Raw genomic sequence first — 12819 nt, 5'->3', positions numbered from 1 at the left:
GTAGTAGTCCTTCAGCACCTGGAAATATTAGATGCTTCTCCAAGTTAGTGTGGGCCGCTGCCTATAGCTGGGGAAACTGAGTCTGGGAGAATAGCATGACGTGCCAGGAATCTCAGAAACACTGGACTCCTCTGACCTCTCGAGCTGTTAAAACCTGTGTTCCTAAAGAATTCAATTGCTCTGCCCTGCCTTTGGCTCTCCTCCTGGCAAGAGGTCTCTGCCAGGGTCTGTGTGTGGGCCTTCAGGGCATTGTGGGGCTGGCCCAGAGCCTGGTGCTGGGTGGGTGTGCACGAGGTGTGTGAGCTGCATGGACACATCGACTCAGTCCCTGGACAGCGAGCCTCTGAGCCCGCAGATGGGAGGGCAGACCTTTTCTCCACCTTGGGAGGTCTCAAGCCCACTACGAATCTGATCTGGAGCTGGTCTCGTGCTCAGAGGACTTGGCGTGTGGCGACAACGATGGCTGTTGCTGGCATTTTACTGATCCATGTTTTGTGCCAGGCAACAGGCATCCTGGCACAATTTCTGTGACGACTACACATACTTATTTCCGGAAAAGACTGAAGGAAATGCGTCACTCTGTTAACTGCCAGTTATCACTGGGTGCCATTCTCTGATAAAATATTTTCCCTTTTGCTTAGCCACACTTTCTGATTTTTCTACAGAATATTACTTGTGTCATTAAAACGAATAGCGGGATGAAATTTGCGGGCTTATTTGCACAAGCCATCGAGAGGGTTCCAGTCTGTCAGCAGGGGCAGAGGGGAGGGGAGAGCAGTCTCCAGAGCCGCTCAGGAGCGCACCTCCAAGCTGGAGCTGGCATCTCTGTTGTGCCACTGGCCTGGCTGCGAGTGGGCGCCATCTGGTTATTTGTAGCCTGCCCCACCTGACCGTGCGCTCCTTGAGGGCAGGGCTGGCTCTGAGTTGCAGGCCAGGCGCTGGGTGGGTGCTCAGCATGGGTGGGGGCAGGCGCAGGAACCTGCCAGGCAGCCCTGCCAGGCTCAGCTGCATCTATGGCTCCCAAGGATGAGCCGGTCTCAAGTCTAACTTCCCCTTGGGGTTTCTGTTCCCTAGATCCACTTCCCGGACGTGGAGCGAGTGGAGTGGGCCAACAAGGTAAGGTGAGCGTGGGCCCAGTGGGGCTGGTCTCACTCCAGGCCTGGTCCTTGGCCGCTGTCCTCGGCTGAGTCACCTGCAGGGATGGGGGCGGGGCAGCACATGGACAAAGGCCCTGGCTGTCATTTGTCTGCCTGTCTCTCACCCTTACCACCCTCTGGGTTCTTCTGATCACCAAACGACTCTTTTACCTGAAGAAAGTATTTTTTTTAAACTGTGAAATTAACACATGGCTACAGCAGAAAAGTTAGAAAACACAGAGACATGGAAAAGTACAGCCTCCAGTGCCCTCCCCCCCAAGCTCAGATCAGCAATTCCTGGGAGAGGAAGGGAGTGATGGCTGCTCAGTCTGCCCTGGTTCCCAGTGCTGGCTGTCCAACCTGGGCAGGTTGCCTAACATCTCAGAGCTCGTTCCTTCCTCTGTGCAATGGAATAATTATGGTCCCTGCCTTTGGGGTTGTTGTGAGGATTAATGAGGTAATTAATGCACCAGGGTGCCCGGCACACCATGGACGCTGGGGTAGCTGTCATCACTTGTCATCACTGGTATGACTGCTGTTAGATCATGCAGGGAACTCCCTGTGGGCTCTGAGACTCCAGGACTGGGACCCCCCCCTTACAGAAGAGGAATCTGTGTCTGGCCCCCTACCTCATCTGCCCAAACCTGTCCCTAAAGGCGAAGGCTCCTGCAACCCCCTTCAAGTTTTCCTCAGGGCTTTTTCTAACACAAACCTTGCCTCTGTTCTGGATAGAGGCTTAGCCCAGAGCAGGAATGACTTAGGTTAGATATTTAAAAAGGGCTTCCTGATGGTTTTTGATCTAAGGTTGGGATTCTCACGTTACCTGAAATGTCATTGCCAAGTGCATCAAAACCTGTTCCCAGCCTCTGGGTAAAATTTGGAGGAAGTAGCTTTCTGCTTTAAGTGGAGTGATCAGATTTCTGTGGATTAATGCCGGGCCAGTACTTCTGAGACAACAAACCTGTACTGTGCCCCCCAAAAATAGCATGCTTCCTACACGTACATCAGTGGGTTTACAGACCCCGCGTGCATGATGGGTTTCTTGATCAACACAGAGAGGCCCACACAAGATGTTAAATACGTGCATACCATTGTTGGGATGAGGCTCCTGCCCTCAGCTCAAGGCTCAGATGGGGAAACAATTGTGTAGACAAACCACCCTCTAGAGCACAAACTATGTCCCAAGGAGCTTTGTACTCAAGAGGTACTCAGCAAATGACAAAGCAGCGAGACAGGAAGATGGGACCAGCCCCTAGAGAGCCCCTGAGAGAGATGGGAACAATAAATCCCTAAGACCTCATGTCTTCAGCCTCCTCCAATTGGAAAGGGGGAGGCACATCTTTAAACTGAGGTCCAAGATAGAGGAGGAAGAAGAAGAAGCCTTTGCCTCAAACAGAACCTATTGGCCAGCTAGCCCTCCCTCTGCACCCCTTTCTGAGCACCATCTCCTGCCACCAGGCCCCATTTCTCTGCTACCGTTCCTCTCCCCAGGCCCTGCTCTTGGTTCCCAGGCTAAGGCCATGAGTCATTCTGCTGCAGAAATCAGCTGAAAGCACCCTTTCCTGATTGCTAGAAAAAAAAATCAAATCCACAGGAGACAATTTAAGTTTCTCTTCTGTGATTTTTTTTTTTTCTTAGATCTCTGCCACCTCTTGTTTACGCCACAGTATAGATTCAGATAATTTATGTTCTAGCACAGCCCTGAAGGGCTTCATAATGTTAGGTTTCATGAATGACTATTTCATCGTGCTCGGCAAAACGGCACCAAATCTTGGGGGTTCCCCTGCCTGCACAAAAATGAGAACCACTGCGGTGGTCATCCGATGTTTGATGGACAGATAAGTGGGTAGATGGGTGGGCAGGCAAGCAGATGGGTACTGCAGCGTAAGAGTTCCATGGCCCTTACTTATATATTTTAAATATATACTTAAATATATTTAAAAATATTTTTCAGTATAAAATTTTAATGTTAGGTTTTTGAAGGGAAACTCCAAGTTAGGTTTTTAGCAAGGACTATGCTTAGACCGGAGATGGCCATGCTCCTAGGCCTAAAAGCTTCCGACAGCCATGGGTCTGGCGTGGCGGGGCACAGACCAGACCCCTGAGAGCCTCTTCCTGTCCTTGCAGATCATCTCCCAGACCTGGCCCTATCTAAGCATGATTATGGAAAACAAGTTCCGGGAGAAACTCGAGCCTAAGATCCGGGCGAAGAGCGTCCACCTGAGGACCTTCACCTTCACCAAGCTCTACTTTGGACAGAAGGTCAGTGCTGTCACAGAAAGGGCAGCCTGGGTCTGTTGTGCCCCAGTCACTCACCTAACTGACTGGGATCCACCGGGCCTGGCAGGGGGCCCGGTCCCCACCTACGCTTCCCAGCCCCTGGGCCGCAGTACAGAGCCCTCACCATGTCTGCAGGCTCTAAGGAAACCTGGCTCCGAGAGAACAAAGAAGAGAGGTGGAAAACAATTCCACTTTTCTTAAGCCAAAGTTTGAAAACATGCTCCCTGGTGGAAGCCAGCCAGATACAAAATCCGTAAGTCATGCTTACTACCCTCAGGCATCAGCTGGGGAGAACACACCCTCAAGGAGTGAGATAGTCAGTGCCTCAAAGCAGTGTGTGAGATTGTCTACTAATTTATTCTGGCAGTCAGCGGCACCAGCCCAGGCTCGTTCTGAGAAGATAACAGGTGACCTAGGATAAAAGAAGTCTCTGTTTCACACACCTCACTTCCTGTCCCTATTCCAGGCTGCTGCCTCTGCCCCACTCCTCTTGCCCCAAAGTGCCCCCTGAGGTGAGTCTTACTTTGGTCATCTGAAAATGCCTCCTCCAGGCAGAGAACCGCTGTGATGGCCATCATCTGGTAAACCAGAGGCGTTGGCATCTGGTCTGCTCAGGAACAAGCAGGTGTCTGAATGCAGTTCGGCCTGCTGAGAGCTGTGTGCCAGCCCCAGGCATGTGCCCAGCGTGGAACTGTCAGCCCCCGAGTCGGGGTGGATCAGGCGTGCCTGAGCCTGGGATATTCTGGTGCATGACACAGACTCTGCCAGCACTGGTTTGTTCCAGCATCTGTTGGTTCATATGTTCTTTCCCTGTTTCGTTCACGTGTGACTTACTGAGCATGGCTGTGTGTGAGGCACCATAGACAGCAATGGTGTGCCTTCAGGAAGGTCGCCGCCCTGCTGTGCAGGGAGATGTATACGCTGGTGGATGACCACACGGCAGTGTCCACACGGTGGTAGAGGAATGCGTGAATTCAGGAGTGGAAGCCTGTGGGGGCTGTGATAGTCAGGGAAGGCATCCGGAAGGAGGTGATGTCTGCGCTGGCAGTTAAAGAGTTCTGTAGACTGCTGTGTTTAGAACAGAGCTTGCTCAGCCAGGCTGTTTGTCTGGTGGTGCCTGTGGGACGTGGCGCTGCTGGAAAGTGGTCCCTTGCAGGCAGCAGAAGCAGGCTTAGAGGTGGCTGATCCTAAGGGATGATTTTTTTTTAAATCACATCAGGAGAATTTGGTGGGGGACTGGCAGGCTGACCAGAAGCCCCAGCCCTGCCAGACAAATACCAGACTGTTGGTCCTGGTATTGAAAGCCCTTCCCTCTTGGCTCTTCCCCCACCCCCCTTGGCTTGCCTCTCCTCTCCAGTGTGGGCATCACAGAGGACTCCTCAGTGACCTTCCTGGGCTTGGCCAGGACCCATACACCCCCTTCCTTCATATCCATGAGTGCTCCCATCTCCCTTCAATTCCTGTGTCCATGCCCAACTCCATTCTGTTGTGATGACCTTGGACTAGTGACTTAACCTCTCTGAGCTTCAGTTTCCTCCTCTGTGAAAGGAAAGTACCTACTTCTAAGGGTGGTTGTGAGGCGTGTCTAACAGGCCTGGCCTTAGGGCCACTCCATGTGGCTGTGTGAATAGTGCTTACACAGGGCACCTGGCCAAGAGGGCCGGGGGAGGCCAAATTCCAGCCTCGTGCCCCTCACCTAACTGTGAGCCCTGGCCTAGGGCCACACTGCCCAGCACGGTGCAGACGCTCAAAGGATGGTTCTCCGTCCTCTGTGATGCGGGCAGGCTTCCCCAAGACAGGTCTCTGCAGATGGGGGTCTTGGGGCTGGCTGAGCATTCACAGATGCCCAAAAACCAACCCCCAGCTCAGGAGCAGCAGGCTCCAGGCTGTGGGAAGTCAGTTACAGGGCCCCCCATCCAACCCCAAGGTTTCCACTGGCTTTTCTGGGTATTTAACATCAAGGGCTGCACCAGGTGCTATGTGGCACAAAGCTTCTATAATTCTGGGGGCCCTCTTAAAAAGAGTGTAAAATTAGGACAAAAAATTAATATTAAATAAGTCTAAGGATGAGAAAATAAATTACAGCGAATTATACATTCAGAATATCACACATATCATAAACTCTGGGGAAACTACATAATCATTTTAATTAACTGCTTAGCATGTCCCCTTTTTTCTTGCATTTTTGGCTCCATACTCTTTGGTAACCTTTTCATGTGACAACATAAATATACTTTCTATGGGGAGAATAGAAAGATAATGGACTCTTTTCTCCAGCATAAATTTTTTTCTCTGATATTTTATTATGGACAATTTCAAACATAGCAAAAAATTGAGAGATTTATGCTGTGAAGCGTCTGGATTGCACCATTCTTATCCTTTTGCTATATTTGCTTTGGTATATACCCATGCCTCTGTCCTTCTTGACATCTTTCTTTAAATGCATTTCAAACTAAATTCCAGACATTAGTGAATTTCATCCCTAACCACTTCAGCATGCATATTACTAACTGAAATTCAAATGAAATATAATTTTTATTCTTGATAAGTAATAACCAGACTCCACTCCAATGCCACCAGACAAGAGGAAAAGAATTTGGGCAGAGGGGATAAGAAAAATTACCTGGGAGCTCAGCCCTAGGCCCCAGAGGTTGGGGACTGCGGCCCTGGAGGGGGACACTTGAATTCCTAGGGTCAGATCCCTCAGCCTGGGACCCTGTCCTCTTCCCTTTCCCTTAAGGGCTAACTCCTTTATCTGCCAGAACTGTTCAAATGCCTCCTCCTCCAGGAAGCCTTCACTAACCTCTGCCCACCGCAAGCTCTGTTGGGAGGTTCTCCTGACGTCCCCAAATCTCCACATGACAGCACAGACTGTACCTCATCACGTACTCCCCACTGTCTCCTGTGCTGGGCTGTGAGCCCCTGAGGGCAGGCTCAGCCCGCCTTGCTTTTTGCCTTCTCCCCAGGCCAGTGCCTGGCACAGAGTGGGTGCTCAGTAAACATCTGTGGTAGCAGAGAGAGAAAGAAGGGTGCACATTCTAGGGAGAAATGTATCAGAGTGACAAAGGCAGGTGGGCTGCTGGGTGGATTTCCGTGTTTGTGCCTCATCCCGGGAGTGGAGAGATCGCATTGGTTGTAGCTTACAAAGCCCAGGGTTGGGAGGGGGCAGCAGCCATCCCTGCAAGAGACTTCTGCTGACCTAGCCCTCTGGCATCTCTTCCAGTGCCCCAGGGTCAACGGTGTGAAGGCGCACACTAACAAGCAGAGCCGAAGACAGGTGGTCCTGGACCTGCAAATATGGTGAGCCCCTGCCTGTGGGGGTTAGGGGGGCACTGGGGGAGCAGCCGCTCTGAGGAAGGAAAGGCATATGTACATTCTAATGTGGGGTATGAAAGCCCCTCACAGAACATATACTGCCCTGGGCTGCAGCACAGGGTCCCTGCTTGCCATAAGGAGGGGGGTCAGGAGAATGGATGGTCCCAGGGGGGCCACCACCATCTGACCCCTCAGCCCAGACCTGGCTTCTCCCATCAGGCCAGGCACCAGGCACTAGGCATGCTCTGGGTACCAAGGCCCAGGCAGCAGAGCTTTCTTGGGGGCCAGGACCAGGTCACCTGGATGGTCAGACCAGCTGCCTCAGAAAGGAAGTAGCAAGAGGGAGTAAGTGGGACAAGAAGATATGGGCGCTGTCGTGAGGCCCAGGGAGCTCCAAGCATAGGCTGTGAGACACCAGCTAGAGAACCTGGCTCTGTGGCCCCTCTACAGGCTGCAAACAAAACTACAGGCTGTAAAGACACGTGAGTAAATACACTTGAGTGACTAGTTCAGTGGGTTGGGCAACGGCAGCTTTTTGGAGTAAGGCTTGTAATAGGCTTGAGTTGATGAGGAGGGAGATTCAATCCAGAAAGTCTTCCAGAGGTGGTGAGATTTGAATTGTGTTTTTAAAGGAGGAAGGATGAACTCCTGTGGTTCCAGGATGTTGCCGTTCCTTCCCAGTGTCTCATATTTCCTGTCCTTAGCCCAGAGGCTGGCACTGAGAGAGAAACTGGGGAGACCGCTCTGGGAACACCCATCCTCACTTAGTGGCTGATCTCAAGTGTGTTGGGGTGGTGCTAGCTGTTGGGCGTCCTGGCCCCAAGGCTCTGCCACAAGATCCTTGTATGAAGGCTTGGGGCCTGTCAGGGTTTGGCCCACCCACCGAGCTTCCCAGTCAGCTCAGGCACCTCCTGGGGTCCCCATTTTCCCCCTGCTGCCCTTCAGGTGGCACTCAGCTCCCCTGCCTGTGTCCTGCAGACATTGGATGGCTGTCCTCTCCCTTCCCTTAGTCTCCTTTAGTCCTTTGACAGACAGCCTCCTCATCTTTAGCTTCAAGGTCACCCATTCCGGGCTCCCTGTGCCCATCACTTGATAGGAGTGACCAGCAGGACTCAGGCTCCTGGGAACGTTACCTTTGCCCCCCTCCACCACTCCCAGCAACAATCTGGGTGAAAGGCTATATAAGCAGTGAGGCTGCCGTGTGTCCTCAAAGAAGAGACCTGGGCAGATGGGGCAGGGACACAGCAGTGGCAGAGGGGTGAGAGCAGTGTGTTCACCAAGAAGCCCTCCTTCACACCTGTGGGGTGTGGTGGGGCAACGTGGTACCCAGAGTCCCTGTCATGGGCAGAAGTGGGGATGTACGTGGGGCACCTGGGTGCGGGGCCCTGTGCAGCTGCCTCCCAGGGTCTGGGCCCGTGTCAACGTCTGTGCAGAGCCGAGAAAGGCTGAGGCTATTCGCGTGACCATATCTGGGTGTGGCAGGGCTCAGGCTGGGCTGGGGGGCGCTGGGCAAGTTTCCTGACCTGAGTGTGGACCTGCCCTTCCTCTCCACCCTCCTTCTCTCTCCCCACTTTTAGCTACATTGGGGACTGTGAGATCAGTGTGGAGCTGCAGAAGATACAGGCTGGTGTGAACGGGATTCAGGTGGGTGTAGCCTGGCAGGACTTCCCCCCATACCTGCCCTGGGGTGGGGGTCAGGCAGGGGGAACAGGCTGCAAAACGGGGCGATGACACAAAGCACAGAGGCTGGTAATGATCGAGGGACTCCAGGCCCCGAGGTCACACTGCCAGGAGGTGGTGGCTGGGCCTCACCAACCTGCTGCTCAGCCGCACAGCTCCATACTTGTGGCTGTTTGTGAAGTCACCCCAGAAAGACTGGCTGCCCAGAGAGGGGAAAGGTTCTGCCCATGATCAGAAACTGAGGTGGATAAAGGAGGTGAAAGTATTTCGTGGCAGGAGTAGAGGAACAGAGTTGGAGCCGGAAAACACTCCTGGGTCCCCGCTGGCTGCGCCTGCCTGAAATGGGGGCAAGGCTGCAGGCCCCTCAGTCCAGCACACCAGCAGAAGGCGGTGGGGGCCAATTTATGGCCCCTGTGGAGCTGGCAAAGGGGTGGCAACTGCGTGAGCTTTCTGTCCCCCAAGTTTGGTCTCTGTGGTGACTGCCGGTAGCCCTGACATTTGGGGGCAGCACAGGCGTGAATGAGACAGCAGTGGCCTCAGCTGAGTGCAGCAGAGGCAGGAAAGGAGGCCGAGGTCCTCACGGGGCCCTCTGTGCCCGTCCAGTTGCAGGGCACGCTGCGGGTCATCTTAGACCCCCTCCTGGTGGACAAGCCCTTCGTGGGAGCTGTGACCCTGTTCTTCCTTCAAAAGCCGGTGAGGCCCGGGGATGAGAGGCAGGCCTGCTACTCCTGTGCGTGAGTGAGCGTGCCTGCTGGGCCCCAGGCACTAGCCTTGAGCCCAAGAATGGAAACTGCCTAAGCCCAGCGAGGCCCGGGCACCCCACGCACCTGTCCCGTGTAATCTCAGGCAGCCTGAGGTACCCGACTCGGTGCTCCCCAAGGCCTCAAGCAGCAAAGAGAAGTGACTTGCCCTGGTCACACAGAGGGTCTGAAGTACGAGTCTATACCTTAGACCTCTGAGTCCAGGCCAGCCTGTGGTTGTCCTGGCAGGAAAGCAGCAGGTCTGACAGCCCTGGCCGTCCCGAGCCGAGGCCTGAGCAGGACTGGGAGGTGCTCCCCTGCCTGGCACCCCTGCAGCAGGCATCCCCCAGCAGGCTGGGCTCTCCGTGGGGGTGGGGGTGAGGCACTTGGCACAGGGCGCTCAGGCCTGGGCTCTGGCTGCTTCCAGCCTAACAGCCTCCCTCTGCCCTGCAGCACCTGCAGATCAACTGGACGGGCCTGACCAACTTGCTCGATGCACCAGGAATCAAGTAAGTGCTGGTGACAGCCACCAGGCAGCTGCCAAGTGTGGGGCTGCTGCGGCTGTGCAGTCAGTGGCGGAGCGGCCAGGGGCTGTGCCCTCCCTCCTGGCTCCCTGCATGGGAACTGGGGGTAGGTGTCTACCCCTCCAGAGGAAAAAGTGTTGGTGTGTTTGGAGTGGCAGTTGGGAGGCTAAGTGCTGCTTGGCCTCTGTGGGCAGGCACTGTGCTCCTAACACGCATACACGTGCGCACACATGTCGTGGGTGAGCCTGGGGACAGTGGCTCTGATCAGAGGAGATGTCCTAGAGGAGCTGTGTGGGCCAATGAGAGAGTACAGGTTCCAGAACCAGACCCAGCCAGACCAGGCTCCTGGTTCTGTGGCTTAGCAACTGTGTGACTTTGGACACGTTACGTCACCTCTCTGGGCTCTTCCTCAGTAAAAGGGGAGCCTGGCTCCTCTATCTTGAGGTCCCTGGGAGAACACTCATGTAGGTGTGGTGGTAGCAGAGTGGATGTGGACACACACGAGTGTCTTCCTTTCATCCTTCCTCCATCCCCTCCCTAACCCAAGTATGTGGGGAGCAGCCCATGCGGCCTCCCCCAAGCATGGTCCCAAACACAGGAGTGGGGAACGGGGTGGGGTGGGGGGCCTCTCACCGCCAGGGCCAGTGAGGAGGAGCTGTCATGGGAAATTCCACCTTCCTGGGGCTGGGGGTGGGGTGGGGTGAGGGATTGGGGGTGTTGCACTCAGGGCCTCAGGTCCCCAGCAGAGAAGGGCTCCAGCCCCGTGTGGACACGTCCCCAGCAGGGAGGGACAGTTGGACTAGGCAGGGCATATGCCAGCTGGTTCACCGGGCTCAGGCAGCTGCCCTCACCTATGGAGAGGACCACACTCTCACTGGGGACATTCCCACTGATCTCAGCCCCCTGGGTGCAGAGAACCGTGTCATGTAGTCTTTCGTACAGAAAGTATTTACTGAGCACCTACTGTGGCCAGTCCTGTCCTAGGCACTGTCCCTGCTGTGTCTACTGGGGAGAAGGAGTCAGGCAATAAAGAGGATTTGGATGTGACGTCAAAGCAGAAAGGCTACGGTAGTGAATTTGCATCTGGCATTCACTGTGTGCTACGCTCTGTTCTCAACACTTTATGCCTATTAACTCATCGATGTGACAACCCTACTAGGCGGACATCACCTCATTTTAGAGATGAGGAAACCGAGGTCCAGAGGGGTTAGCAACTTACCCAAGGTCACACAGCTTGTGGGTGGTGGAGCCACGATTCTCACATCGGCTCCAGGTCATCACTGTTAGCTACCATGTTGCCGTGCCTCAAAGGACAAAGCAGGATGGAGGGACGGACGGAGGTTGTCAAAATGGATATCCACATCCTCGTCTATCCAGACAGGCTGGGGTGAGGGCTGCTCTCTCCTAGGCAGGGTCTACCCGGGAGCTCTGCTCTGGGTTCCAGCTCCTGGGAGGAAGAGAGGGGCGGAGGGGCAGGCGGCCTGGGGGCAGTGGTGCCACCCCCCACAGCTGGTTATGCCCACTCTCCCCAGCGAGGTGTCAGACAGCCTGCTGGAGGACCTCATCGCCAGCCACCTGGTGCTGCCCAACCGCGTGACTTTGCCTGTGAAGAAGGGGCTGGATGTGACCAACCTGCGCTTCCCTCTGCCCTGCGTGAGTACCTGCACTGGTCACAGAGCACAGGGCCCAGGGTAGAGGGACAGACAGGTGGGAGGGGCACTGCATTCTCACATGATAATCCTTATTTCTGCCCTCTGGGGGCATGGCACCCCCATTTTATAGGGTGCAGACTGAGTCTTGGGAAGGTGAATGGCTTGCCCAAAATCACCCACCTAGAGTGGGGCAGAGCCCCAGTGGTGTTCCTTTCCAGATCCTGGTCCCTGTGTGGCATGGGATAGGGTTCTGTGGGCGGTCACCCCATCACAAGAGAACTCCAGGAGCCTCCCATCCTCCCTTCAGGGACATGAGGCTCTCCAACTCCATCATTCGGTGATAGGAAGAATCTTTGGGGTCTGCGAGAAAGGAGAATGTTCAGTAGAGCCAGGACATGGGACTCCCTTGGGTGCTCAGCAGCACTGCCCCCTCCATCCTGGGCACCGCTCAGGAGGCCCCTGAGGACAGCCACGTGGCCACCCTACAGAAGGTGCCCTGGCTGTGGCCCTGAGCCCTTTGGGGCCAGGAGTCAGGAGAGGGGAAAGCGCCCATTTCACCATCAGCACCAGGTACAAGGCATTGGCCCACTCAGGCCCTGTAAGGGTAAGGGGCTGGCGAGCAAGGGACACAGACGTGCTCTCAGCCTCGCCTTAGCGGAGTGTGGGCTTTAGTGTTTGGCAGCCTCGGAATAAGCATACAACGCTGTCACCTACATCTAACTACTGGAAACATTCTGTCCTTGGGGTCTATCCCACTCAAGATGTACTGTCAGGCTGCTACGATTTCAGCTCACTCGGAATAGTTCCTGTGTGTGTGTGTGTGAACAACTAGCCATGAATATTTACATTGATTTGTTTCATTCCAGTTCCTATTTTTAAGGTTTCATTTTTACCTTAACTTCCTTTTACAATTATGTAAAACATTGACACATTTCCAAAGTTCAATATAGGAATACGAATTATATTTTAAGGAGTCTGGCTTCTATCCCTGTTTGCTCCATCTAATCTCCACCCTCCGCCTGGAAGTAGTGGTTTCTCCTTCCACTATTTTTCATTATTTGTTTTCTAAGATGAGCAGCTAAGGTGCGTATGGTGGTGTGTGCATATCTAATTTTATTCACATTCCCCCTTTCTTTGATGAATGGCGGCACAGTGTTCCCCACCTTGCTTTTATCACTTCATGTGTCCTGAGACTCCTACCACGCAGGGTAGTGAGCTCTTGGTCTCCTTGCAGCTGCAGAGTCAGTGCTCCACGGTGCGGATATGCTGCGGTTTATTTAACCAGTTCCCTATTAATGGACTGTTCAGTTGTGTCTGGCCTTTTGCTCTGACAAATATGTTGTCATGAATAGCCTTCTTATATTTTTACCAATATGGTGCTAGGGCTAGAAACGGGATTGCTGGGTCAAAGGGAAAATGCATGTGTATTTACTGATGTTTAAAAAAAAAAAAAAGTTCTAGGCAGGAGGGCTACTGGCCCCTGAACTGTGTT

At 54.0% G+C, this 12819-nt stretch overlaps 1 protein-coding gene across 2 annotated transcripts in view; it reads left to right on the top strand.

Annotated features, from left to right (window-relative positions):
* ESYT3 (extended synaptotagmin 3) overlaps nt 1-12819 on the top strand; it is a 47500-nt gene that overhangs the window by 18911 nt on the left and 15770 nt on the right. The window contains exons 2-8 of one of the 2 annotated variants that reach the window (XM_081072318.1): nt 1075-1116; nt 3264-3398; nt 6640-6716; nt 8309-8375; nt 9015-9104; nt 9605-9660; nt 11208-11328. In XM_081072318.1, the coding sequence (XP_080928444.1) occupies nt 1075-1116; nt 3264-3398; nt 6640-6716; nt 8309-8375; nt 9015-9104; nt 9605-9660; nt 11208-11328 (588 nt within the window). Of the gene's footprint in view, nt 1-1074; nt 1122-3263; nt 3399-6639; nt 6717-8308; nt 8376-9014; nt 9105-9604; nt 9661-11207; nt 11329-12819 lie in introns of both variants that reach the window. The other variant, XM_081072319.1, reaches the window with a different exon arrangement.

Source organism: Rhinolophus hipposideros (assembly GCF_964194185.1).
Source record: "Rhinolophus hipposideros genome assembly, chromosome: 14".
In the NCBI taxonomy this organism is placed as follows: domain Eukaryota; kingdom Metazoa; phylum Chordata; class Mammalia; order Chiroptera; family Rhinolophidae; genus Rhinolophus; species Rhinolophus hipposideros.
The sequence above is the reverse complement of the archived record's forward strand: the minus strand, read 5'-3'. Positions and strand labels throughout refer to the sequence as shown.